Source organism: Pan paniscus, chromosome 15 (assembly GCF_029289425.2).
Source record: "Pan paniscus chromosome 15, NHGRI_mPanPan1-v2.0_pri, whole genome shotgun sequence".
NCBI lineage: Eukaryota > Metazoa > Chordata > Mammalia > Primates > Hominidae > Pan > Pan paniscus.
The window spans coordinates 82,231,639-82,259,066 of NC_073264.2; the positions used below are offsets into that span (position 1 = coordinate 82,231,639).

Here is a 27,428-nt window from a genome sequence, read left to right on the forward strand (position 1 = left end):
ATTACATATACTCAGACAAACTTTGGAATCAAATCTTCCCTCCCAGATTCCTAATGAGTCCATGGAGAGTTACTGCACCTGGATCTGTGTTCAAAGACTCCAAAGACCTGAAAGTGAAGACTAGCTCCTGGGACACTGAAGCTGAGAACTCCAGACCCAAATGATACTTATGACTCCACCCTTGGTTCACTGTATCTTTTTGGACACAACATCCCTTATTTCTTTGTCTGAATTTTAGTATCTGCCCGCTTCATAAAAATGCTTTGAGAATTGAAACCAGCTTCTGAATCACCTGGAGAGCATCCTAAATAATGCAGATTCCCAGGCTCCACAAACAGAGATTATAATTCATTTGGTCTGGAATGTGTCTCAATCTGTATTACAGGTGATTCTGATGCTGGTCCAGAGTGATCCCTGGACTAGAAATGCTGATTTGCAGAGTGATAAACTGCCAGTTTTTCCCCAAATTATCTGCCTCAATGCTGTCTCCATCACTTAGAACATTAGGGCAGTTTTAAAAGAAGGCACCGAATTCTTTGACACTCTTCCCATTAAGAGGTGGACTGTATGTCCTCTGCCCTTGAATTTGATAGTTCTCTTAGAATCTGGCTGACATAATGTGGGAAGGTCAAGCCACATGGAGTAGCCACAGCAACAGTCCCAGCTGAGCTCAGTCTTTGAGTCACCTCAGCCCTGGCACCAGACATGCCAGTGAAGGAAATTGCAGATAATCCCAACCCCCAGGCATTAAGTCATCCCAGACTCCAGATCTTCCCAGCTGACGCCCCAGACATCACAGAACAGAGACAACCTATCCCCACCATTCCCTGTTCAAATTAATGATCCATAAAACCTATGCTCATAATAAAAAGATTGTTGCTGTATGCCACTTAGTTTTGGGGTGTTTTGTCACGCAGTAACTGAAATAATTACTAACATGTTTTCTCAAGAAATATGTATTAAAATGCAAGCACATTACTTGGATGAACTCTTTCAGATGAACACACACAATCAGTGTATCTAGCAGACAACAAAGCAGGGAAATGAGCCATGAGATGCTCTCCCGTTTCACTGACGTGAAAGCATCGCTGGGAAAGGCAACCTAAGATGCTTCCAGAAAGCTGGAATTGAAAGATGGCCACACCTTGAAGACAGCATGGCTAAAAGAGAAAGACATGCCTCAAAAAGGACGGATGAGGCCAGAGAGCAAACCCAGATTCATTTTCTTCACAACTGTGCTTAAGTCTGGCTCAAAAGTCCCTCCACTCTCTCACTAACCACAAAGGTGTTTATTTATGCCAGTTTATAAATGTCTAATGTTAAAAATCACCTGGGAATAATACAGGAACAAGCGCCAAGGGTAATTTTTTTTTTTTTTTTTTTTTTTTTTTGAGACAGAGTCTCACTTTGTCACCCAGGCTGGAGTACAATGGCGTGGTCTCAGCTCACTGCAACTTCCGCCTCCCGGGTTGAAGTGATTCTCCCGCCTCAGCCTCCTGAGTAGCTGGGACTACAGGCACGTGCCACCATACCCGGCTAATTTTTGTATTTTTAGTAGAGATGGGGTTTCACTATGTTGGCCATGCTGGTCTTGAACTCCTGACCTCGTGATCCGCCCGCCTCAGCCTACCAAAGTGCTGGGATTACAGGCGTGAGCTACCGCACCCAGCAGCACCAAGGGTAATTCTTACCAGCAGGCCAGTTTGGAAAATGCTAGATTATATATTTTTTTAATTAAATACAAAACAAAATAGCAACCGCACCAACCCTTTCCTCACAAGAGTCACAGTCCTGTGGTGAGAATGGGGTTAATACATGAGCTTTACGTTCTGACGGCCTTGAACCTTGAGAATGTAAACCCCAGCTAAGTCCAATTACAATGATGTGGGGGGAGGAAATGGAAAATAATGGAATTCACTAGCTAATTGGATACTATTAATTATATTAAATATTTTAAATGGAATTATCTTCTATGAGGAATATTTTAATTGACAAAATATAAAATAGGAGGGATATTAGGTTAAATATTCATGGCCTTATTCAAGCTATTAATGGTGCCAATAAAAATGATGGAGCAAGACATGGAACCTGGACTCCCTGGGATTCAGAAAAGAGCAGAGAATGCCACACTAATGCCACGAATTCATTCTATTTTAGTAACTAACACTGATGTCTACACTGTTCCCAGCCTGACCACCACCCCCCTCACCCCATTGTTCTCGGAAGTGATTTGAATCTGATTTCACATTGTTAATATCAACACTTGAGTTTTCTTTCCAAGAACCGATTTACAGTCTTCTAAAGACACTGGAGTGGCGGGGGAGGGGGGGAAATGTTGTCAGTCATGAATTCCCAATGTAACTGGTTATGACTCTGAGGTCTGCATCATTATCAGATTTTCATGATACTGATGTTGATTCATATCAGTGAGCAGTTTATCAGTCCCCAAACTCTAGTCCCCACAGCAGCTGATAGCAAGGTAGGCCCCTTCGTCTCTATTCTACTTTATTTCTCTTGCCTCTTGAGACCCTTTCATAGTCACATGGTGGCATGTTGCAGAGTAAAATTGACATCTCTCTCTGATTCCAAGAGTTTGCATGTATTGTGATGGATAGACTAAAATGACTGTGGAAATAGCATTTGTACTACTGGATACTGGAATTCCAAGGAGTTCCTGTAACACAGACTTAGAAGCCTAATATCCATCCCTCCTTAGACCAGAAGCTCAGCTTATGTACTCAGTAGAAGAAAGGAGCATATCATCTCCCAATTAACCTCAGGCCTGTTTGAGTTTCTGGCCAAGGCTGAGAAGGCCCTGGCTGCTCACTGCCTCTCTGCATTTTTCTGTTCTCTGCCTCCCAGGGACGTGTCTCAAACCAGTGTCACTGCCCTTCCATCCAAAGGCCTGGAGCACCTGAAGGAACTGATAGCAAGAAACACCTGGACTCTTAAGAAACTTCCACTTTCCTTGAGTTTCCTTCACCTCACACGGGCTGACCTTTCTTACCCAAGCCACTGCTGTGCTTTTAAGAATCAGAAGAAAATCAGAGGGTAAGTGGCAGGGACCCGGCATAAGTGACAAAAGACCTTGGTGGAAGTGGAATTCATTTCTTGGTTTTGGGGAAGATGCTTCCTGGTTTGAAAACCAGGTGGAGAGGAAATTGGAAGCATCCATATGAAACAGGAAATCCATGGGACACAGTGACCCTGAGGACCCAAAGTGGGTGCAGCTGAGAAATAAGGCAAATGTTGCTGGATAGCTGTAGAGCAGAGGAGGTGACAGATGGCACAGGAGAGAGAAACACAACCAGATCTCATAGAATCTTGTAGAGGTTATGTAGACATGATGTCCGGTTTCCAGGTACAATTCAGAATTAGATACTGCAACACATATCAGACCCCAGACACCACAACCATGAGAACAGACTTATAAACAACACAAACAGTTGGGTTACCTGACTGGTTTGGGCCTTGCAAGTGTCACAGCTCCCTGGTTACATGCCTGCAGGCTTTGGAGTCAGCTGGGTTTATACCGCAGCTCTGCCATTTTTCAAGCTGTGTTATCCCAGCCTAGTTACTTAACCACTCTGAGTCCTTGGGAGTGGAGATCCTAATACTATCATTCATAGCAGTTTTGAGAAGATTAAATGAGAAACTGAATGGAAAACACTGGAATGGAATGGCCTGGAATATTATAAGATCTTCATTAATATTAACTATGATATACAGTATGTGCACATCAGGCTGCTTATGAGCCTGCGAAGGAGGAATTGCCTTCATTTTCTCTCCAGGCTTTCTCTGATTCTTTTACTTTTTTGCTTTTACTCTGCATTATTTCCCCCATTGTGTCTTGTACAATCTCCTGTTCTCCTAATCCACCTTCATCATCTCTATTCAGTCCTCCTCAGCTTCTATGTATTTACTGATTGACTTACTACACACATAATTGCAGTCAGGAAAATATCAGATCTAGGTGTGAGGGCAGAAGCTAAAACAGCCATACAAAGAAGGCCAATATGGTGGCCGGGCACGGTGGCTCACGCCTGTAATCCCAGCACTTTGGGAGGCTGAGGCGGCCAGATCATCTGAGGTCAGGAGTTCGAGACCGGCCAGGCCAACATGGTGAAACCCCGTCTCTACTAAAAATACAAAAAAACAAAATTAGCCGGATGTGGTGGTGGGTTCCTGTAATCCCAGCTACTGGGGAGGCTGAGGCAGAAGAATTGCTTGAACCCGGTAGGCGGAGGTTGCAGTGAGCTGAGATCATGCCAGTGCACTCCAGCCTGGGCAACAAAGCAAGATTCTGAGATTCCATCACACACACACACACACGCATGCACACACACAAAGAAGGCCAATATGGGCATCATAGCTGCAAAAAGCCAGGAGTAGGGTAGAGGATGGTGATAGTGGACTCTACACTGATGCCATGCAGCATTGAGAAGGACTGGACAAGGGCTGGGTGGGAGGCTTAAGTGGACCTCAGGGGCAGGGTCTAGACTTCTTAGCCTCCAGTTGAGAAGAGCAAGTCCATTGGACATTTTAACCAGAACCCAAGAGATCACTCAAAATCTGCTCAGCAGCTGAGGCAAGTTAAAGAATCCCTTTTGTTGTGAGTCTGGTGAGCAAGGAAAAAACTAAATCTTATTTCCACAAGCATGCCTGTATGGTAGTGTCCATTTGTTCATTTGTTAAACAGATATTTACTGAGCACCTTCTATGTGCCTGGCTGTTGTAAATAGAACAGACAAGAATTCCCTCTTGTATTTTGCTTACTGTCTAATGGAGGAAGTCAGAAAATAAACAGGCTGGCCGGGGGCAGTGGCTCACTTCTGTAATCCTAGCACTTTGGGAGGCCGAGGTGGGCGGATCACTTGAGGTCAGGAGTTCAAGCCTCGCCTGGCCAACATGGTGAAACCCTGTATCTACTAAAAATACATAAATTTTTTATTTTTAAAATATTCAGTTTGAAACTAAATAATGATGAGTAGAGGCAGCCATGGGTTTTTCAGGCAATGGGAACATAGGGTTTTAGAGCTTTGAATAGGAATAATAATAACAATAACCACCATATGGCACTCACAAAGCTACAAGTGCTATTGTAAGAGCCTTAAAAAGATAAATTCATTGAATCCTTTAATAACCCTATATGAAATAGTCACTCCCATTGTCCCATGTTACAAATGAGTTAACCAAACTTCATGGGCCTACCCAAGCTAGTCAATAATAGAGCCAGGTTCCCACCAAGGCGACTGGCTCCAGCATCCACATTTTTTTTTTTTAAACAGAGTCTCACTCTGTCGCCACTCAGCCTGGAATGCAGTGGTGCAATCTTGACTCACTGCAACCTCCACCTCCCAGGTTTAAGCAATTCTCCTGCCTCAGCCTCCCAAGTAGCTGGAATTACAGGCACGTGCCACTACGCCCGGCTAATTTTTGTATTTTCAGTAGAGATGGGGTTTCACCATGTTGGCCAGGCTGGTTCGAGCTCCTGACCTCAAGTGATTTGCCTGCCTCGGCCTCCCAAAGTGCTGGGATTGAGTCACCGCAGGTGTGAGCTTTTTTTTTTTTAATCACTGTTCTTGAAGTGGTTGCAGAAGAGAAATAAGACCAATGCCACTGGAGCACAGTAGGGGAGGGGAGGTCATAGGAATGATGTCACAGAAACAGGCCTGCCTGGATCCTGTAGAATCTTATAGAATTATGTACATCACAGTAAGTAGTTTGCGCATTTTCGTAAATGTGGGAACCATTCGTGGGTTTTAAGCAACCATTCTTTTTTTTTTTTTTTTTTTTTTTTTTTTTTTTTTTTTTTTTAAGACAGGGTCTCACTCTGTCATCCAGGCTAGAGTATAGTGGCCTGATCTCGCCTCACTGCAGCTTTGACCTCCCCAGGCTCAGGTGATTTTCCCACCTCAGCCTCCCGAGTAGCTACGACCACAGGCACATACCACCATGCCCAGCCAATGTTTGCATTTTTTATAGAGATGGGATTTCACCATGTTGCCCAGGCTGGTCTCAAACTCCTAGGCTCAAGCAATCCACCTGCCTTGGCCTCCCAAAGTGCTGGGATTACAGTTATGAGCCACCGCGCCCAGCCTGGCACTGACTCTTTTCTGTTGCCTTGCAGAATCCTTGAGTCCTTGATGTGTAATGAGAGCAGTATGCAGAGCTTGCGCCAGAGAAAATCTGTGAATGCCTTGAATAGCCCCCTCCACCAGGAATATGAAGAGAATCTGGGTGACAGCATTGTTGGGTACAAGGAAAAGTCCAAGTTCCAGGATACTCGTAACAACGCTCATTATTACATCTTCTTTGAAGAACAAGAGGATGAGATCATTGGTTTTGGCCAAGAGCTCAAAAACCCCCAGGAAGAGACTCTACAAGCTTTTGACAGCCATTATGACTACACTGTGTGTGGGGACAGTGAAGACATGGTGTGTACCCCCAAGTCCGATGAGTTCAACCCGTGTGAAGACATAATGGGCTACAAGTTCCTGAGAATTGTGGTGTGGTTCGTTAGTCTGCTGGCTCTCCTGGGCAATGTCTTTGTCCTGCTTATTCTCCTCACCAGCCACTACAAACTGAATGTCCCCCGCTTTCTCATGTGCAACCTGGCCTTTGCGGATTTCTGCATGGGGATGTACCTGCTCCTCATCGCCTCTGTAGACCTCTACACTCACTCTGAGTACTACAACCATGCCATCGACTGGCAGACAGGCCCTGGGTGCAACACGGCTGGTTTCTTCACTGTCTTTGCGAGCGAGTTATCGGTGTATACACTGACGGTCATCACCCTGGAGCGCTGGTATGCCATCACCTTCGCCATGCGCCTGGACCGGAAGATCCGCCTCAGGCACGCATGTGCCATCATGGTTGGGGGCTGGGTTTGCTGCTTCCTTCTCGCCCTGCTTCCTTTGGTGGGAATAAGTAGCTATGCCAAAGTCAGTATCTGCCTGCCCATGGACACCGAGACCCCTCTTGCTCTGGCATATATTGTTTTTGTTCTGACGCTCAACATAGTTGCCTTCGTCATCGTCTGCTGCTGTTATGTGAAGATCTACATCACAGTCCGAAATCCGCAGTACAACCCAGGGGACAAAGATACCAAAATTGCCAAGAGGATGGCTGTGTTGATCTTCACCGACTTCATGTGCATGGCCCCAATCTCATTCTATGCTCTGTCAGCAATTCTGAACAAGCCTCTCATCACTGTTAGCAACTCCAAAATCTTGCTGGTACTCTTCTATCCACTTAACTCCTGTGCCAATCCATTCCTCTATGCTATTTTCACCAAGGCCTTCCAGAGGGATGTGTTCATCCTACTCAGCAAGTTTGGCATCTGTAAACGCCAGGCTCAGGCATACCGGGGGCAGAGGGTTCCTCCAAAGAACAGCACTGATATTCAGGTTCAAAAGGTTACCCACGACATGAGGCAGGGTCTCCACAACATGCAAGATGTCTATGAACTGCTTGAAAACTCCCATCTAACCCCAAAGAAGCAAGGCCAAATCTCAGAAGAGTATATGCAAACGGTTTTGTAAGTTAACACTACACTACTCACAATGGTAGGGGAACTTACAAAATAATAGTTTCTTGAATATGCATTCCAATCCCATGACACCCCCAACACATAGCTGCCCTCACTCTTGTGCAGGCGATGTTTCAATGTTTCATGGGGCAAGAGTTTATCTCTGGAGAGTGATTAGTATTAACCTAATCATTGCCCCCAAGAAGGAAGTTAGGCTACCAGCATATTTGAATGCCAGGTGAAATCAAAATAATCTATACTATCTAGAAGACTTTCTTGATGCCAAGTCCAGAGATGTCATTGTGTAGGATGTTCAGTAAATATTAACTGAGCTATGTCAATATAGAGCTTCTCAGTTTTGTATAACATTTCATACTAAAGATTCAGCAAATGGAAAATGCAATTAATTTGGTTGGTGACCACAAGATAAAATCAGTCCCACGTTGGCTCAGTTCAACTAGATGTTCCCTGATACAAAGAGAACTTGATTTCCTTAAAACTGAAAAGCCAAACACAGCTAGCTGTCGTACAAGAAACAGCTATTATGAGACATGAAGGAGGGTAAGAATTAGCTTTAAGTTTTGTTTTGCTTTGTTTTGTTTTTTAACTCAACCTATTAATCATCTCTTCACAAGAATCCACCTGATGTGACCAAGCTATTATGTGTTGCCTGGAAAAACTGGCAAGATTTCAGCTTATGTGGCCTAGCAAACTAAGAATTGCTCTTCTTGGCCAGCCTCATAGCATAAAAGATGTGAACTCTAGGAAGTCTTTCTGAGTAGCAATAAGTGGGAATTATGGGCAGAGCACACTCAATCCCCTGTTGATTAATAAAACTGGCTGGACACTAATTAACTATGGGACTTAAATCTGTAGAAATGAAGGAGTCCAATGGCTTCTTCCAATTTTAAAACTCTAGTACATCCCTTTCCCTCAAATATATATTTCTAAGATAAAGAGAAAGAAGAGCACTAAGTAAGTAGAATCTGTTTTTCCTATTTTGTAGGGCTGCTAACTCCTAGTCCTTGAAGCCTAGACATATGACCCAGGAAATTTTTCCTGTGTTTCACTTTTGATTATGATGTCTGAGCCAAAAATTCAATTAAGTAAACATACTCGCCTGGATCTGAATCATTCATTTAATTACTAGATCTACCCAGCTGTAATTATCAGGCCAAAAACAGATTCATGTTTATATAAAAGAGTAAACGATGGTTGCAAATTTTGGCTATTTAGAGTTGCTACTTCACTATGAAGAGTCACTTCAAAACACTTCGCTTGTCTTTAGGGATGATTTTTGCCATTTCCAGCCCACAGTATGATACTAAAGCTGTCAAGAGAGGTTTCTTCTTTTCTGAAACTGCCAGCTCTTTCCAGCCCTGTTGATCACTGGACATAAAACTTCTTTTCCCCAATAATTCTTCTTTACTTAAAATAGTCAGGATCTTTATCTACAGATGTACTCTCCAGGTTACCTGTGATGATAGCCCCCTAATGTCCTGCTAGAAAAGTCTCCAAGCAGAGATGACATTACTTCTGAATGCTCATAAACCACACCATGAAATAAAAGCTCTTTGTTGTTTTAAGATTGTGGAGTGTGGTTAATGGGTCCCCACAGATGGTTCCTGCTGGACTCACCTGGAATCTCTCCACAGCCATACCCGCTCATCACTATCATTGAGACCTGCACATCTTAATAGAAATATTATAAACATCGAAAATCATGACTTACCTAGAAGTTCGCTTGTAACTAATGAAATTAAACAAATGTGTTGCCTTTTGTCATGTGTTTCTCTCCTGTGACATTTTGAAATATCACATCTTGATAAATAATGTGTTTCATCTTGAATAGCTGAACTAATGCTTTGGAAACAGAGTCCTAGAAAAGTGACTTCAACAGAATTGTTACTAAAATTTGCACTCACAACATGAAATAAATTTTCTTCCTATGGAATAATCGTGCCAAGTCCTAGAGTGTTGTTCTTTTTTGTTAATCTGTGAGTTTCTTTCGGGGTTACTATTGTATGTGTTAAAACTGAAGACAAGAAAACTAATTGGCACATTTGCTAATGAATCCATATTAATAAATAAGATGTTGACTGTCAATTAATAACTTAAGTATAACATTGTGTCTTGATCATAAGTGGTCTTTATGTGGAAAAACTTACTCCTGGTGAACTGAATTATGATTAATTGACAGGGATCACTAAGAGAAAAAACAATAAAACCAAATATATCAAGCAAATGATTGGTATTGACACTAGAAATTTAAATAGTGTGCTAATGAAGACAATAAACCTCTAAGGCCTCAGAGGCCTTATTATTATTCAGAGCTCATGTTATCTAGCACCTTTCGATTATCTGAAGATAAACCCAAATCATTGAGGATAAATGGCCACAGACTAGTCACAGTGGAGGTCACACAATTCATTCTCTAAAGCTCATGCATGTTTCTCAAAAGGCTGTCTCTTAAAACACCCCCAAAGTTTATTGACTCTTGCTTTAAGGATAATCTACTGCATCAAAGAAGCAGCCAATGAGGAGAGGGTCTTACAGGGCAGCACCATGAGAGTGGCAATAAAGTAAAAGTCAGGGCAAAAAGAAGAAAACTATAACCACAATACTTTTTTTAAAACAATAAAAGTTTGAGAACAAATGCTCCTACTTTAGGAGAAAACTGTTTCATAACATAATTGAGTGATTCTCATTCATTCTGAGTACCTAAAGGGTGCCATAGAAACTTGTTGGCATCACTGTATTCTGTTTTAAAAGCTATAAAAGTTCCAGCTCCAAGTGGTAGACTGACTTTCTTTCAAATCCCACTGACATGACAGGGAAGAAATTTAAAATGAGACCAAGCCAAAACTGCATGGTGAACAGGAGAAATTGAACCACCAGCAAAGCAAACGTGTTGATAGCTTTCTGAAAGATGGAAGGTGTATGGCCTTGAGTTGATGGTAACTAACTGTACAGGAGGTTACAGCCTAGAACACACTGACAGGATAAGGCTGCAGCTACAGAAGAATATACTTCCCTGCAGAGTCCCAGTGAGCCTGCCAAGCCTGAAGGTTACAGGACTGAGGATTAATTAGGGCAATTAATTGAAAGTCTGTGTCACTTGGACCCTCCAATCTGCCATCACTCCATTCATAGAATAACTGACATATGCAGTGTTTGCTGCAATTAATATCTCAAAGAAAGTGAATGATTCCTGTAAACAGGGAACTCCTCCCACTGGCCCACTTCCTGCCCTCACACATAAGTGAAGCCTGATCATTGAGGCGTTACCGTCAGCACCCCCCACCACCCCCACCTGAAGTCAGGGAGAAACATCTTGGGGAAAATGATCTATACAATCTGCTGACATTAGCTATTCTCATTCTTCACTCAAAAATATAAACAAGACACAATAATTGCCAGACATTTGAGAGAAATAAACTGCATATCAATAGCACACAGACACAGACACACACACACACACACAAGGCCAGAATGAACAAAAGAACATTTCTCCAGAGAAAATAGATCATTCATAAACAGAATATTGTTGTCTAATTTCACTTAATAACTTCAGAGAAATTGGAGAGAATATCAGACCCAAAAACAATCAAAATTACTATTAAAACAATAGTAGTAATCAAAAATTAGAAAGAGTTTTGGAAAATTTTAAATGAGATTGCCAAAGCAAGAGCTTTACCAGAAGGAGTGGAAGTTAAAGTGAGGAAATTTCTTGGGATGTTCAACAAGTAAACAAAGGTGTGAAATATAAGACAAAAGTTAAAAGATGCAGAGGATCCGTCTCCAAGCCAAACATCTGTCCAAGAGGAGTCCTAAGGAAAACGTAGAAGGCATAATCATCAAGGAAACAGAAGGAGAAAATTTTCCAAAGCTGGTAAAGATTGATAGTGTCCACTTAGTGCAAAAGGTGATGAATGAAAAGGCACATGGGCAGAACAGCACTTATAAAATGTCAGAACACCAAAAGTAAAAGGCAAACCTTAAATGCCTGAGGGAGAATCAAGAAAGAAAAGTAGACATTGGAAAAGATATTAATAACAGTATAAACTAGAAGACAACAGAGCGACATCATCAATGCCTCCAGAATAAAAAAAAAAAAAAAAAACTGGAGTTGAAGATCTGAATATAACCTTTCATCCCCCAGAAACTTAGCCACTAATAGCCTACTGATCACTAGAAGCCTTACCAATAACGTAAACAGTTGATTAACACATATTTTGTATATGTATAACATACTATGTTCTTACAATAAAGTGAGTTAGAGAAAAGAAAATGTTATTAAGAAAATCATAAGGACAGAAAATATATTTACTATTAATTAAGTGGAAGTGGATCACCATAAAGGTCTTCATCGTCTTCACACTGAGCAGGTTGAGGAGGAGGAGGAAGAGGAGGGGTTGGCCTTGCTGTCTCAGGGGTAGCAAAGGTAGAAAAAAATCTGCCTGTAAGTAGACCCACGCAGTTCAAACCCGTATTGTTCAAAGGTCAGTTGTAATTTCCTAATCTTCATTATATGCAGCCAAAAGATATGTCTAAATATTTATCGTTCAGAAAACAAGTACATAAGTATATTATACAATTACAGTGACTAAAATCAGAAAATAGCTTGAAGTGGTTTTCTCTGGAATTTGGTCTTAGGGATTGAGTGATATCAGGACTGAGTTATGTCTCCCCTAAATTTATATGCTGAAGCCGCCCTAACTCCCAACATGACTATATTTGGAGGTAGGGCCTTTAGGGAAGCAATTAAGGTTAAATGGTATCACAAGGGTGGGGCTTTAAACCAGTAGGGCTATCGTCCTTAAGAGGATGAATACCCCAATTATCCTGATGTGATTATTACACATTCCATGCCTGTATCAAAACATCGCATGTACCCCATAAATATATATATATGTTATGTACCCATAATAATTGAAAATAAAATTTTTTAAAAAAAGAAAGAAGAGCTGTCCCTCCTCCCCATTCCCATGCACACAGCAAGAAGACAGATGTCTACAAGTCAAGAAGAGAAGTCTCCCCAGAAATCAACCCTCACAGGACATTGATCTTGAACTTCTAACTTCCAGAACTGTAAGAAAATATATTTCTGTTGTTTAAGTCACCCAGTCTGTGGTATTTTGTTATGGCAGCCCAAGCAGACTAATACAAGTAGAAACTTTTCAACTGGTACTCTTCTGTACTGCTGATTTTTAAATATGTACATATTTTTTAAAATATTGGCTTGGAAATTATCATAATAATATTATGCTTTAAATAATTAACAATAAAAGATGTGGCATTTAAAGAAATTTGCAGAATGGCTAATTGAGTTATTGTGTATTTAGAGCTATACTAGGGGAGTCAGATATCAGTGATGTGACATGAATAATAATCTAGCTTTTATGAAATTTACATTTTTTTAGGATGTGATAAATCTAAGCCTGTGAGTTGGGGTTTTTTCCCTGTAAGTTATTGGAGTACAGGTGGTATCTGGTTGCATGAATAAGTTCTTTAGTGGTGATTTGTGAAATTTTGGTGCAGCCACCACCCAAGCAGTATACACTGCACCATATTTGTAGTCTTTTTTCCCTCGCCCCCACTCCTACTCTTCTCCTCCAAGTCCCCAAAGTCCATTGTATCACTCTTATGCCTCTGCGTCCTCACAGCTCGGCTCCCACGTATCAGTGAGAACATATGATGTTTGATTTTCCATCCCTGAGTCACATCATTTAGAATAATAGTCTCCAATTTCATCCAGCTTACTGCAAGTGCTGTTAATTCATTCCTTTTTATGGCTGTGTAGTATTCCATCATATATATGTACCAGTTTCTTTATTCACTAGTTGATTGATGGGCTTTTGGTTTGGTTCCACAATTTTGCAATTTTGAATTGCGCTTAAGCCAGTGAGTTTTAAAGTGCTTATCTTGTAGCAACATCTGGTAAGCTGAACACTAAGAAGGTGAAACCCCTGTATAATTTATTCCATTGGTCAGCATAATCATATTTTGTCAAAATACTTGTTTCCCATAAATGCATAGCTATAAGTTGCATAAGGACAATTAAGCAACTAATTGTTGTTCTTCATATGAATTTAGTAAGTAAAAATCTTTCAACAGAATAGAGAAAAAATTATTTGTATAAGCAACTTCAAATCTGTCACCCTCAATCATTTAGTATAATTTTGAAATTGCTCCTGGAAATTTAGAAATATTTTGAAGTATTCTGTTTCATTTGTTGAAGTATTTTAGATGGAGAGGGCTTAAGAAGGTAATAGCCATCATTATTTAACAACATACAATTAAAAGTCTATATATATATATATATAAGTCCTATGCCTGTTAGTCTTAAAAAACAATAACATGGTTTTTTGTAATGAATTCTGAGGGGATTTAAGTCATGAAGCACTATAGAAATAGCTCCATGGTATGGAAACCATGTAATGATGTATTAATAATTCACCATAATGGGATTTTTATTCTCTATTTTATTTATTTATTTTTTGAGACAGAGTCTCACTCTGTGGCCCAGGCTGGAGTGCAGTGGTGCCATCACTGCTCACTGCAGCCTCAACTTTCCTGGCTCAAGCGATCCCCTCACCTCAGCCTCCCAAGTATCTGGGAATACAGGTGCACAGCACCACTCCTGGCTTATTTTTGTAGAGACAGGGTTTCACCATGTTGCCCCGGGTTCAAGTGATCTGCCTGCCTCAGCCTACCAAAATGCTGGATTACAGGCATGAGCCACCCCGCCCAGCCTGTAATGGGATTTTTAAATTTTTATATTATTTTAATTGGAAAAATCATATTCAATTTACACAGTACAATGTGATGTTTTGATGTATGTATACATGGGAAGTGGTTAAATCAAGCTAATAAACATATTCATCACTTCACTTATTTGACATTTTTTGTGTTGATACATTTGAAATTTACTCTCTTACTTATTTTGAAATATACAATGCTTCATCATTGACTATAGTTACCCTGCTGTGCAAGAGATAGCAAAACTTATTTCTCCTGCCTAGCTGAAACTTTGTACCCTTTGACTAGTAACTCCCCATTCCCGCTCCCTCCGCCCTTTTCCCCCTAGCCTCTGGTAACCATCATTCTAGTCTCTACCTGTATCAATTCAAGTTTTTTCAGATTCCACATATAAGTGAGATCATGCACTATTTGTCTTTCTGTTCCTGGCTTATTTCACTTAGCATAATGTCTTCTAGATTTACCCATGTTGTCTCAAATGACAGGATTTTGCTCTTTTTTAAGCCTGAACAGTATTTCATTGTGTAAAGATTAAAGATAGCAAGTGTTGGTGAGGATACAGAGAAAAAGGAACCCTAGTACACTGTTGGTAGGAATCTAAATCAGTACAGTCATTATGGAAAATAGTATGGAGGTTCCTCAAAAAACTAAAAACAAAACTACCATATGATCCAGTAATCCCATTTCTGGAATATATTGGAAGGACTTGATATCAGCATGTCAAAGGTGTATGTGCACTCCTATGTTCATTGCAGCATTATTTACAATAATGAGGTTTAAACACAGAATTCTAGTCATTAGGAAATTTGCTGTCAAGGCTGGGCGCAGTGGCTCACGCCTGTAATCCCAGCACTTTGGGAGGCTGAGGCAGACAGATCACTTGAGGTCAGGAGTTCGAGACCAGCCTGGCCAACATGGTAAAACCCCCGTCTCTACTAAAAATACAAAAAATTAGCCAAGCATGGTAGCACATGCCTATAATTCCACCTACACAGGAGGCTGAGGCACAAGAATAGCTTGAACCTGGGAGGCAGAAGTTCCAGTGAGCCGAGATCATGCAACTGCACTCTAGCCTGGGTGACAGAGTGAGACTCCATCAGAATAAAAATAAAAATAATAAAAAATAAAAAGAAATTTGCTGTCAAGAGTAGCACTATCTATCTGCCTATTGGAAGGGAAATATTTTGACAAAAATCTCTTCATAACTTATTCCTTCCTGTGACTCAATTTTCTCTTTCACCATAGACACTGCAATTTAAAGACTGACCTCAAGGGCAGCTGCAAAAAGTCCAAGCCTCAATTCTCTAGGAGAATTTTCAAGTTGCTCAGCAAGAGCTATATTAAAGAAATGAGGTAAAAGTTTGAGAAAAACAAGATTAATACCACCTCTGTTTCTTTTTAGCAAATCCCAGGTTTAAATTTTATTACATTCCATTTCAGTTCCCCTGACATCATATGAAAAAGACTTCTGGAATGATAGAGGACAAATGGAGACACTTACAAACTAGATATTGACACATGATTTGTAGATCTATGGGAATATGGGACTCCTATGATTTGTTATTAACAACAAAGAGAACCATTTCACACTATTTGCTCTCAAATATTTTTCTGATTTCTCAAAGTGTTCTTCAAACACTCTGACAGGAAAGAAACTAGGGGAAGTATTAATAGCTTCAGCAAATGTTGGAGAAATGAGATTCCCTGAGCAATCAATGCCATGGTCTGGATGAAAGAGGAGATGCCTGACCTCATACCTGTTTTCATCATCTGCAGGCCAACTCTGTGAAAAGGAAAGAGTGAGCACACACCTTTGGCACTCAGAGGTCTTTCCAGACATCCAAGTTGCTACTTGATTTCATTTTAATTAGTACAGTTGAGCCACTCATGGGAGCAACACTTAACTTGGAGAAAGTTAAAGTATTTTCTCATGCTTCTTTAACTATTTGCCCATCCAGCCTCTTTGGTACCCATAAATTCTCTTCAAACCCACTCACCCTGCAGCCACACCCTGTATTACATCTGGAAGAACTTCAACCTACACCAACCCCTCCCTCTTATCCCAATCCCAATATACTTTGTCCAACCTATTCCATTCTGTCCCTGTCCAACTCCTAAAAACTGTACTGTAGTTTCTATGCCCCCATTGCCAACATCAAAATGGGGAAAAGGGCCAGTGGTGGTTGATGGTGCATCTAGGATATATTGAGAAACTTTTTAACAATCATCATCATAGATAGGATATGAAACAGAGAATAGGTGCAGAGTATAGTGGTAGGAAAGTTTGAGTGATTCAGGATTAGAGATGGTAATTACACAGAATGAGAAAGAAACCTGTGGCTGGTGCTGCTTTTCATCTGTCCCAGTCAGCTGAAAAGGAAATGTAGGGGCTAAGAATTTCATACTTACATAGCTAACTCTTAGAGCAATTGCTTAGTATTATCCACGAATTCTAGAGAAAGGTTCTATAACTTTTTGGTAAGTTAACAACAACCACAACAAAATCAGTGGTTGAAAGAAATGTCCAGAAACATCTAATTCACTTATTTTCTTAAGTTTTTATTGAACAAACCTTCTCAAATATGCCTAAGGCAATCTTCACCTTTGTCTTATACAAAGTACTTTTATGTACATCTCTTAAGATGTCTTAAATTAAATAACAATTAATTGAAAAACAAAGCTGAAGTCATTCATTTATTCAAAATCTGAGCACAGAGAGACACCAGCAGGCTGGAAAATCAGTAGATTGTTTAATGTTGGTCTTAATTCCACAGGGAAGTTTGGAAACGTATTTTGAAAAGTCTGCTGAGAACCTGATTACTGTTTCTATGATTCTGTCTTTTCAATTACAAAGTCCTCTGAGAGCTGCCAACAAAAGGTTAAATTGAAAGTTGTAAGTTGAATGACTTATCAGCCACTGATTTGACTGGGTGTGGTGGCTCCTACCTGTAATCCCAGCACTTTAGAAGGCTGCGGCGGGCAGATTGCTTGAGTCCAGGAGTTTGAGACCAGCCTAGGCGACATGGCAAAACCCCATTTCTACAAAAAATAAAAATAAAAAGCCAGGTGTAGTGGCACTTACCTGTAGTCCCAACTACTAAGCAGGCTGAGGCAGAAGGGGAGGCAGAGATTGCAGCGAGCCAAGATGGCGCCACTGCACTCCAGCCTGGGCAACAAAGCAAGACCCTGTCTCTAAAAAAAAAAAAAAACCACCATTGATTTGTTTCCTTGTAACCTGTATTTCCTCTGATTGTGCTTGCTCTAAATAAACTAAGAAGGAAGGAAGATGAAATGGAGAAACTGGTATTAGCGATACATACAGAAATATTTTTTAAGGCAAGAATCATTGTCAGCTTTTGTTGCTAATAAAATTATTGATAAGACTAATGATGATAGTTCCATGGTCAGTAAAATGATACTGAATGCCTCTGTTAGGGGGAAGTTTAATGAAAAGGAAAATCAAGTTATCAGGTCAGCTTCTTTAACAGAAATGGGTCATACAATCCATCATCAAAAAGGTCTTGTAAATGCTAAGGTGGCAAGTAAAACTGTAAATTAAACATTAAAAACTTTTTATAGCTAGTCAGTCTAACTGGATTGGAGTATTTTTATGTTATGTGTATATAATATACCTGGTATGATTATTGTAGACATTGATGCCCATTTCCTAGTAAATGGAGTATAGATTTTCCTCTTTGAGTTATTATAAAATAATAAAGTTCCTGTATTTGGATTCTTCTTTTTTATTGGTACCCCTAATCAGCATACAAACGTTTTTCTCATGTTTAGAAAAAAATAATCTTGCTTGATTTCACTCTTCCCCCATTATTTCTTTGGCACCTTTGCAACAAAACTAGAAAAAAAAATGGGGTTATCTTTACTCACTTTTCCCGTTCTCTGTTAAACCAACTCTAACTAGTTTTTCAATCCCACAGCTCATGGAAAGTGATCTCGTTAAGGGCATCTGCGAATCCATATGGCTAAATCTAATGGTCAGTTTTCAGGTCTTATCTTACTTATCAGCAATACTTGATCCAATTGTTCACTCCCTCCTCATTGACATCCTTTCATCCCTTGGCTTTGAGGACACCACAGTATCCTGGCTTTCTAGTTACCTCACTGACCACTCCTCCTCAATGGCCTTTGCTGCTTTCTTCTCTTTGCATCAACCTAAAATACTCTGGGATTGAGTCCTTGGCTCTCTTTTGCCTTTTCTGTCAACACTTATTCCCTAGGTGATCTCATGCAACCACAAGACTTTGAATGCTATCTACATGCAATGCTTCCCAAATGTCTTATCTCCAGACCAGACCTTTCTCCAAACTCTAGGCTTATATATCCATCTGCCTCCTCACCAGCTCCACTTTAATATCTAATAGGAATCTCAAAATTAACATGTCCAAAACCAAACTCCTAATCTTCTACTCCAAAACCCACTTCATCTACTGCCTTCTCCATCTTGGTCAATGGCAATACATCCTTCAAAGTGCTCAGACAAAAAATCTTGAAGTCTTCCTTGTTTCTTCTCTTTCTCTCACACTCCACATCCAAACCACCAACAAATCTTTTTGGCTTAACCTTCTATATATATTTAGAATATGGCCCCTTCTTACACAAGCACTGCCATTATCCTCGTCTGGATTACCACCATCTCTTTTCTTTGGATTACTAAATAGTCTCCATTGTTCTCCTGTCCCCCTGCAATCTATTCAAGGGGTTGACAAACTACTCCCCAGTGGCCAAATTGGGTTCACTGCTTGCTTTTGTACATCCTAAAAGCTAAGAATGATTTTATATTTTTAAACCAGTTGGAAAAAATCAAAATAAAAAATCTTTTGAGGGACATGACAATTATATAAAATTTCAGTGCTCATAAATAAAGTTTTAATGGAACACAACCACGCTCATTCATTTACATATTATGCATGGCTACTTTTGTGCTATAATCATTGAATAGTTGTGACAGAAACTGTATAGCCCACAGATCGTAAATGCTCTGGCCCTTTACAGAATAGTTTGCCAACCTCTAGTGTATTCTCAACAGATCAGTTACAGTGGTTCTCTTAAAACTTAAGTCAGATCAGGTCATTCCTCTGCTCTCCAGTTCTCTCATATCAAAAGTCAAAGTTGGCTGGGCATGGTGGCTCACGCCTGTTATCCCAGCACTTTGGGAGGTCAAGGCAGGCAGATCACTTGAGGTCAGGAGATCGACACCAGCCTGGCCAACATGGCAAAACCCCATCTCTACTAAAAATACAAAAATTAAATGGGCACGGTCGTGGGCACCTGTAGTCCCAGCTACTCAGGAGGCTGAGGCAGGGGAATCTCTTGAACATGGGAGGCGAAGGTTGCAGTGAGCCGAGATCATGTGACTGCACTCCAGCCTGAGTGACAAAGCAAGACTCTGTCTCAAAAAAAAGAGCCAAAGTCTTTAAACAAGACCCGTATGATCTGGTCCAAATTGCCTCTCTCTTTTTTTTTTTTTATCTCCCACACATCTTCTCCCTGATGACTTCTTCTTGCTGCTCTGCCTTCCTGCTCTTCTTTGGTCATACCTATGAAGTCCCAAACCAGACCCATGACATTGGCTCATCACTGTCTGGAATGCTTTTCTCCTGGATAGCTGTATGGAGAAATCCCTCACACCCACCAGGGCTTTACTCAAATGGCACCTTTTAGTGAGGCCTGTCCTGACCACCCTAACTTAAATGTGTTACTTGTTCCATGCTGTATTCCTGGTCCTCTCACCCTGCTCTATTTTCCTCTTTTTTTCTACTGTACTTATCACTTCCTAATATACTAGTTTATTTATCATGTTATAATAAACATAATGGGACATAAGCTCCACAAAGGCAGACATTTTTGTCAGTTATATTCACTGGTGCATCCCAAGAGCCTAGAACAATCCCTGGCACATAGTATGTGCTCAATAAATACGTGCTGGATTTGAATTGAATTTCTGATATATTATTTTTCATGTCTATGAAATGTTTAATTGATGCTGAGCCCTTAAAAATGTATCCTCCCCCAAACCAAACATCATATGTTCTCACTTATAAGTGGGAGCTAAGCTATGAGGATGAGAGGCATAATAACGATATAAGGAATTTTGGGGACTCAGGGGGAAGGGTTGGGAGGTGGGTGAGGGATTAAAGAGTACACACCAGGTACAGTATACACTGCTAGAGTGACGGGTACACAAAGATCTCAGAAATCATCACTAAACAACTTTCCCATGAAATCACCACTAAACAACTTTTCCATGCAACCAAACACTACCTGTTCCCCAAAAACTATTGAAATTTTAAAAAAATGTATCCTCTCAAATATAATAGCTTATCCCTGGTAGAGCATGAACATTTGACAATTTTCTGTTTTATGATATAGTCATCCTCTGTAGTTAAAAATTAGACATGGCCTTATATAAATTCTTACCGATCATAAAAAAGAGTCCACTGTCCATCATTTTCTCTGTAAGAAGCCTATTCATTGAGTCATCTATCTTACAGTAAGGAAGCACTTGTGGTTACAAGCTAAAAACTCCTGCAATTCAGTAAAACTCAGTCTCAACTTCCCATTTAAAAGCCCAGAGAACTAGTCATCTACATGCAAGAAAGTGTTTGAATTGAGCATTTGTTTGACTTGTATTCATTTATTGAGTACCTTCTGCAAGCAGAGCATATACATCAGAATTTTTTTAACTGTGTCCCAGACTTTAAAAAAACTTTGAATCTAGAGAGGAAGATATATGTGTCACCACAGTATAAAAATTATTGCAGTTTCTGAATGTTACTATAGAGCAGTGTTACTCCATAGAAATCTATCCTAAGCAAAAAGAACAAAGCTGGAGGCATCACACTACCTGACTTCAAATTACATTGCAAGGCTATTATAACCAAAACAGCATGGTACTGGTACATACATAGACACATAGATCAATGGAACAAAATAGAGAATCCAGAAATAAAGCCACATACCAACAATCCAACTTATCTTCAATAATGCTAACAAGAAGTTACACTGGGCAGAGGACTCTCTTTTCAATAAATTGTGCAGGAAAAATTGGATAACCACATGTGGAAGAATGAAACTTGGCCCCTATCTCTCACCCTATAAAAAAAAAATTAACTCAAGAAGGATTAAAGACTTAAACATAAAACCTGAAACCATAAAAATCCTAGAAGAACACCTAAGAAAAACTCTTCTAGATATTGGCCTACGCAAAGAATTCATGACTAAGACGTCAAAAGCAAATGTAACAAAAACAGAAAAATGAAACTTAATTAAACTAAAAAGCTTCTGCACAACAAAAGAAATAATCAACAGAGTAAACAGTCTACAGAAAGGGAGAAAATATTTGCAAACTATGCATCCAACAAAGGACTGATACCCAGAACCTACAAGGAAAAACTTAATAAGAAAAAAAGAACTTGTATTACAAACCAAAAACCCCTGCCATTCACTAAAACTCAGTGTCAACTTTCCATTTAAAAGCTCAGAGGTCATTCACATGCAAGAAAAACTGTTAAATTAAGCTTTTTCATTTTTTCCTTTTTTTTTTTTTTTTTTTTTTTTGAGACAAGGACTCATTCTGTCACCCACTGCAACCTCTACCTCCCAAGTTTAAGCAATCCTCCCACCTCAACCTCCTGAGTAGCTGGGACTACAGGAGAGCACCATCATGCCCAGCTAATTTTTTGTACTTTTTTGTAGAATGGGGTTTCGCCATGTTGCCCAGGCTGGTCTCAGAACTCCTCGACTCAAGCGATCCGTCCGCAGCAGCCTCTCAAAGTGCTGGAATTACCGGCATGAGCAACCATGGCCTGCCTGAATTGAGCTTTTGTTTGGCTCAATTCAACAAGAAAAAAACAAATAACTCCATTTAAAAGTGGGCAAAGGATGGCCAGGCACGGTGGCTCATGCCTGTAATCTCAGCACTTTGGGAGGCCGAGGCAGGGGGATCACCTGAGGTCGGGAGTTCAAGACCAGCCTCGCCAATATGGTGAAACCCCGTCTCTACTAAAAATACAAAATTAGCCAGGCATGATGGTGCACATCTGTAATCCCAGCTACTCCGGAGGCTGAGGCAGGAGAATCTCTTAGAACCTGGGAGGCGGAGATTGCAGTGAGCCAAGTTCACACCACTGCACTCCAACCTGGGCAACAAAGGAAGACGCTGTCTCAAAAAAAAAAAAAAAAAAAAAAAAAAACTGGGCAAAGGACATAAACAATGAACAGACATTTCTTCAGACATACAAGCAGCCAACGAACATGAAAAATGTTCAACATCACTAATCATCAGAGAAATGCAAATTAAAGCCACAATGAGATACCATCTCACGCCAGTCATAATGGCTGTTAATTAAAAAATCAAAAAACAGCTGATGTTGCCAAGGATGTGGAGAAAAACAAATGTTTATAAATTGTTGGTGGGAATACAGAAAAAGTATGGAGATGTCTCAAAGAACTAAAAGTAGAACTACCATTTGACCCACCAATCCCACTGAGTACCTACTCAAAGGAATAGAAATCATTCTATCAAAAAGATGCCTGCACCCTGTGTTTATCACAGCACTGTTCACAATAGCAAACGCATGGAATCACCCTAACTGTCCATCAACAAATGATTGGAGAAAGAAAATATGGTATACATACATCATGGAATACTATGCTGCCCTTAAAAAGAATAAAAGCAGGTCTTTTGCAGCAATATGGATGGAGCCGGAGGCCACTATCCTAAGTGAAATAACTCAGAAACAGAAAGTCAAATATTACATGTTCTCACTTATAAGTGGGAGCTAAACAAGGGGTACACATGGACATATAGTGGGAAATAATAGATACTGGGGAGAGTCGGAGGGGGCAAAGGTCAAAAATTACCTATTGGGTACAATGTTCAGTATTCAGGTGATGGGTAGACTAGAAGTGCAAACCTCACCATTATACAATACAGCCATGTAACAAAACTGCACATGTACCTCCTGAATCTATAAGAATTTTAAAAAATTAAGGTTAAAAGAAAAAAGTGAAAGTCATTTTAATAATATACTTTAACCCACTATTATATCATTTTGACCCAAAATCAATATGAAAATTATTAATGAGATATTTTACATTCTCTTTTCTTCTAGCTCAGTCTTGAAAATTCAGTATACACTTAAAACACATGGCAATTTGGAAACTAAATTTTCTTCAGAAATACCGTAGCCACATTCAAAGTTTGTAAAATGTACACTTGAAAAATAAAAGACTTGCAAACCCAAATTGCTCTAAACAGACTTAAAAGTTTTTCATAACTGAATTGAGTGTTGTTTTTTTTAAACTTGAAATTCAATTCATAAAAATGAAGTAAAATTGAAAATTCAGTTTCTCAGTCTCACTACCCACATTTCAAATGTGCCATAGCCACACATAGCTCATGGCTACCATAGTGAATAGCACAAGTTTAGAGCAGGGACTGTCAAATATTTTCTGTAAAGGGCTAAAGAGTAAATATTTTGGCCTGGCACAGTGGCTCACACCTGTAATCCCAGGACTTTGGGAGGCCTAGTGGGGTGGATTGCCTGAGTTCAGGAGTTCGCCACCAGCCTGGGCAACATGGTGAAACCCCGTCTCTACTAAAAAATACAAACAAAATTAGCTGGGCATGGTGGCATGTGTCTGTAGTCCCAGCTACTTGGGAGGCTGAGGTAGGAGAATTGCTTGAAACTGGGAGGCAGAGGTTGCAGTGAGCCTGTGCCACTGCACTCCAGCCTGGGTGACAGAGCGAGACTCCGTCTCAAAAAAAAAAAAAAAAAAAAAGTAAATATTTTAGGCTTTGCAAGCCATAGATGTCCCTGCCCTAGAGGATTCCGCTTGAGGGATCAAAGAAATCTTTAAGAAGGTCACCTCTAAGCTGGGATTTTAAAGATGAGTAGGATTTCAAATGTATAAATATAGGAGGGTGCAGGAAAGAGCATTCCATACAGAGGCCTAAGCATGAACAAAATGACAGAGGTGTGAAGGCTGTGGTACTGCTCGGAAAAGGAATCAGCATACAGGATGAGAAGGCTGGAAGGAGGGAAGGCAATATGCTAGTTACTCTCCCTGTAATTGACCCAATTACAGGCATTCCCCAACTTTTCTGCCCTGCAGGGACTGACCACTATAGACTGCATCGTGCATGCCCTTTTGTCCTCTGTGTTCCAATGGGTTTGGCCACAGGGGCTCTGGCTTGAGATCAGAGTACAAGGGCAGAGATACATGGGCATTTATCCCCGGTTCCCTCCCTGCTTCTTGACTACTAAGGCAGTGTTAGCTCCATAGTTATAGCTCCTGTGTTCTGTGACTCCAAGTTCGCTCTGGGGTTCAGTATCATCCCCTGTTTTTTCTGTCCTTTCAGCCTTAGGAGTGGTAACCGCTTTGCTGTGGCTAATTCCTAAGTGTTTCACCATCCCTGATTGGTTCCTCTCACCCCACTCACCTCTTTGTAAATAGTCTGTAAATTCTCCTCAGTTAAACTCTTTGAGGAGACCATTTGTTTTCTGCCAGCCTCTTCACTGACTCAGATAGACTGAAGCTGCATCATCCAGGATCTTACATGACAGGCTATCAAGTTTGACCTGTGTTCAGCAGACAGCACAGAGCATCAAGGCTCTTAGCACAGAGTTGTGTGGGTTGTGCACTGCACAACTATGTATGGAAGCCCTGGCTCTTAATAAAGAGAGAGACAGAGGGAGAGAGAGAGATGATTAAAGAAAATAAAAAGGAGGAGGGCTTGGGAGGCAGTTCAAGGAGAGAATCAGCATAACCATGTCATCAGTAGCTGAGAGTATGTCATAGGCACACAGTGCCAGCACTGGGAGGAGTAAGAGTGGTCTGGTCCGTTTTGGAGACTATCACAGCTACTTAGCTCTGAGTTAAACAGATCATATTCTGTCCTATGTTCCAGAGCCACTCTTTGCAGCAACCAGTGCCCATTCACTGCAGGGTCCTCCATGACTTCTGGCTTAGAATCCAGTTGTAGCTCAAAGTTCTTCAGCAAACATTTTCCCACTTCATCATTTTCTAATATTAGTGTGCTGGTTCTGGAAACCAGATAACCAAGTATAAGGAAGACCACACATTTCCTTCAAGATATCAAACCCAAGTCCTTTGTAAAGTAATATCTTATAGCAGTGCTCCCCAAATTTGTTCACATCATGGCATTCTGAGAATATAATCATATTGCACACACACTAGGTAAATGAACAAGGGTACTCCCAGCCAGAGGTGACCAGTACAGAGGCTCTGGCTTCCCCAGACCTTGACCAGCTTCCTCAAGGCACACTTGCAACACACTTGAGACTTAGAGTTCAAGGTGTGAAGGTCTGCCTTAGAGCTCCAACTCCATCTGCACAAGAGTCTCATCCTTGTGGGACTCTCTCATGAACTATCAATGACCTCAGGCAAGCCCTGGTCCCCCTTTAACATTTGACCCAAAGCCGTCATGGTGGCTCATGCCTATAATCCTAATGCTTTGGAAGGCTGAGACTGGAGGACCACTTGAGGCCAGGAGTTCAAGGACCAGCCTGAACAAAACAGTAACACCCTATCTCTATTAAAAAAAAAAAAATTAATTTAAGAATTAGCCAGATGTGGTGGCATGCCCCTATATCCCAGCTATTCAGGAGGCTAAGGCAGGAGGATCACTTGAGCCCAAGAGTTTGAGGCTGCAGTGAGCCATGATTGTGCCGCTACACTCCAGCCTGGGCCACAGAGGGAGACCTCCATATCTTAAAAAAAATTTAACAATCATATGACCCCATTACGGGCATATAACTCCTCTCTGATTCTCTGAAGTCATAGGTAGGGTCACAGCTAGCCCATATTGAACCTTTGCACAAATTAGAAAAAGGTACCCTTGCCCTGGATGGACATTGCCAAGCACCAGGGTACAACAGCCACCGGCCATGATTAAGAATATTCAAAAACTCATGGGATTATAGAATAGAGAGGAAGTGACACCACTCAATACTTGGTCTTACAAAATGCCCTTAGTCATGCTTGGGGCATTGGGGCCCACATCAAGGCTGCCTCCTTATCTTGCTGGGAACCTTTCTAGCTCTCCTGCGAGTCACTCTGTCCTCGTGACTCTTTAGCTGGGAAAGTGACTGTCCTGTCCTATTGTGATATGTTTCCAACCTCCAATGTTGTACTGGGAGACTTAACATCTGTCTTGGTGATACCCAATATCTTATGGAAGTTTGACAAGTTTTGTGATTTCTCTCTTGAAATTTCTACTCTTACTTCTGCATCTGGGCCACCATCAGCCAGTAGCCAGGTTAATCCCATTAATCCAACAGCACAACCCACTAACCATAATGTATAGTATCAGCGCCCTTATCAATGTCAATCCCTTGCCTTCAAAGGCTGGCAATAGAGAAGACTAGGAGAAGACTAGAAGTTCAAGTTTTAAAGTTTAGGCACCTTTCTCTTTATGGAGTGTCTAGCTTCTTGGCCAACCTGAATCTGGGCCTGATTTTATTAGTAAATCAACAGATCATTTTAGTTTCTACTTTGTGTAAAGTAAGCATAAAAGGTTCTCCCATGAGTCAAATACACATGTCTTCACGCTAGGATTGAAGCTATTAACATGAATATTGACCAGTTACGTGTTTTATTTACATACATCTATGTTCTCCCCTGTGACCTAGATAAGTCCAGTTGTTGGGCAGCTGAGCTCTGCAGTAATGGCCCAAAATGGACAGAGCAGACTCATCCTCAAAGTCAAAACATGGCAAAGGGACGAACCTTTCTTTCAAATATGAGGAAGGTTAACATGACCTAAAAACAAAGCTCTTCTGTTCTTTGCCAGATAGAAATGACCTTTCTGTGAAGAATTTAAAAAAAAAAAAAAGAAGAAGAAGAAGAAGAATCTTAATGAAATACACCTGCGTCATTAGGTGCTTATTACAGACACTTAGTAAGTCTGTTAGGTCAGTGAGTGAGGCCAAGAACCTGCCAAACTGAAGGGTCATTGTCAACCAATGGAACAAAACAAATGGACAAGAAGGAGGAGGAAAGATAAGTAGTTTTGATCTGGGACATGCGGCACAGACTCCTTGCTAGAGCTGCTTGAAAACCTATCTTTCTCCCTTTTCCTTTTGCCAGAGAC

The 27,428-nt window shown here is 40.6% G+C and overlaps 1 protein-coding gene and 1 long non-coding RNA gene across 3 annotated transcripts in view; one reads left to right on the forward strand and one right to left on the reverse strand.

The window, feature by feature from the left end:
• Positions 1-9,497, forward strand: part of TSHR (thyroid stimulating hormone receptor) — a 190,496-nt gene extending 180,999 nt beyond the window's left edge. Inside the window, exons 10-11 of one of the 2 annotated variants that reach the window (XM_063596094.1) lie at positions 2,863-3,051; positions 6,131-9,497. In XM_063596094.1, the coding sequence (XP_063452164.1) occupies positions 2,863-3,051; positions 6,131-7,544 (1,603 nt within the window). In that variant the 3' untranslated portion in view covers positions 7,545-9,497. The remainder of the gene's footprint in view (positions 1-2,862; positions 3,052-6,130) is intronic. The other variant, XM_063596093.1, reaches the window with a different exon arrangement.
• Positions 1-27,428, reverse strand: part of LOC134728909 (uncharacterized) — an 85,717-nt gene that overhangs the window by 47,699 nt on the left and 10,590 nt on the right. The window lies entirely within an intron of this gene.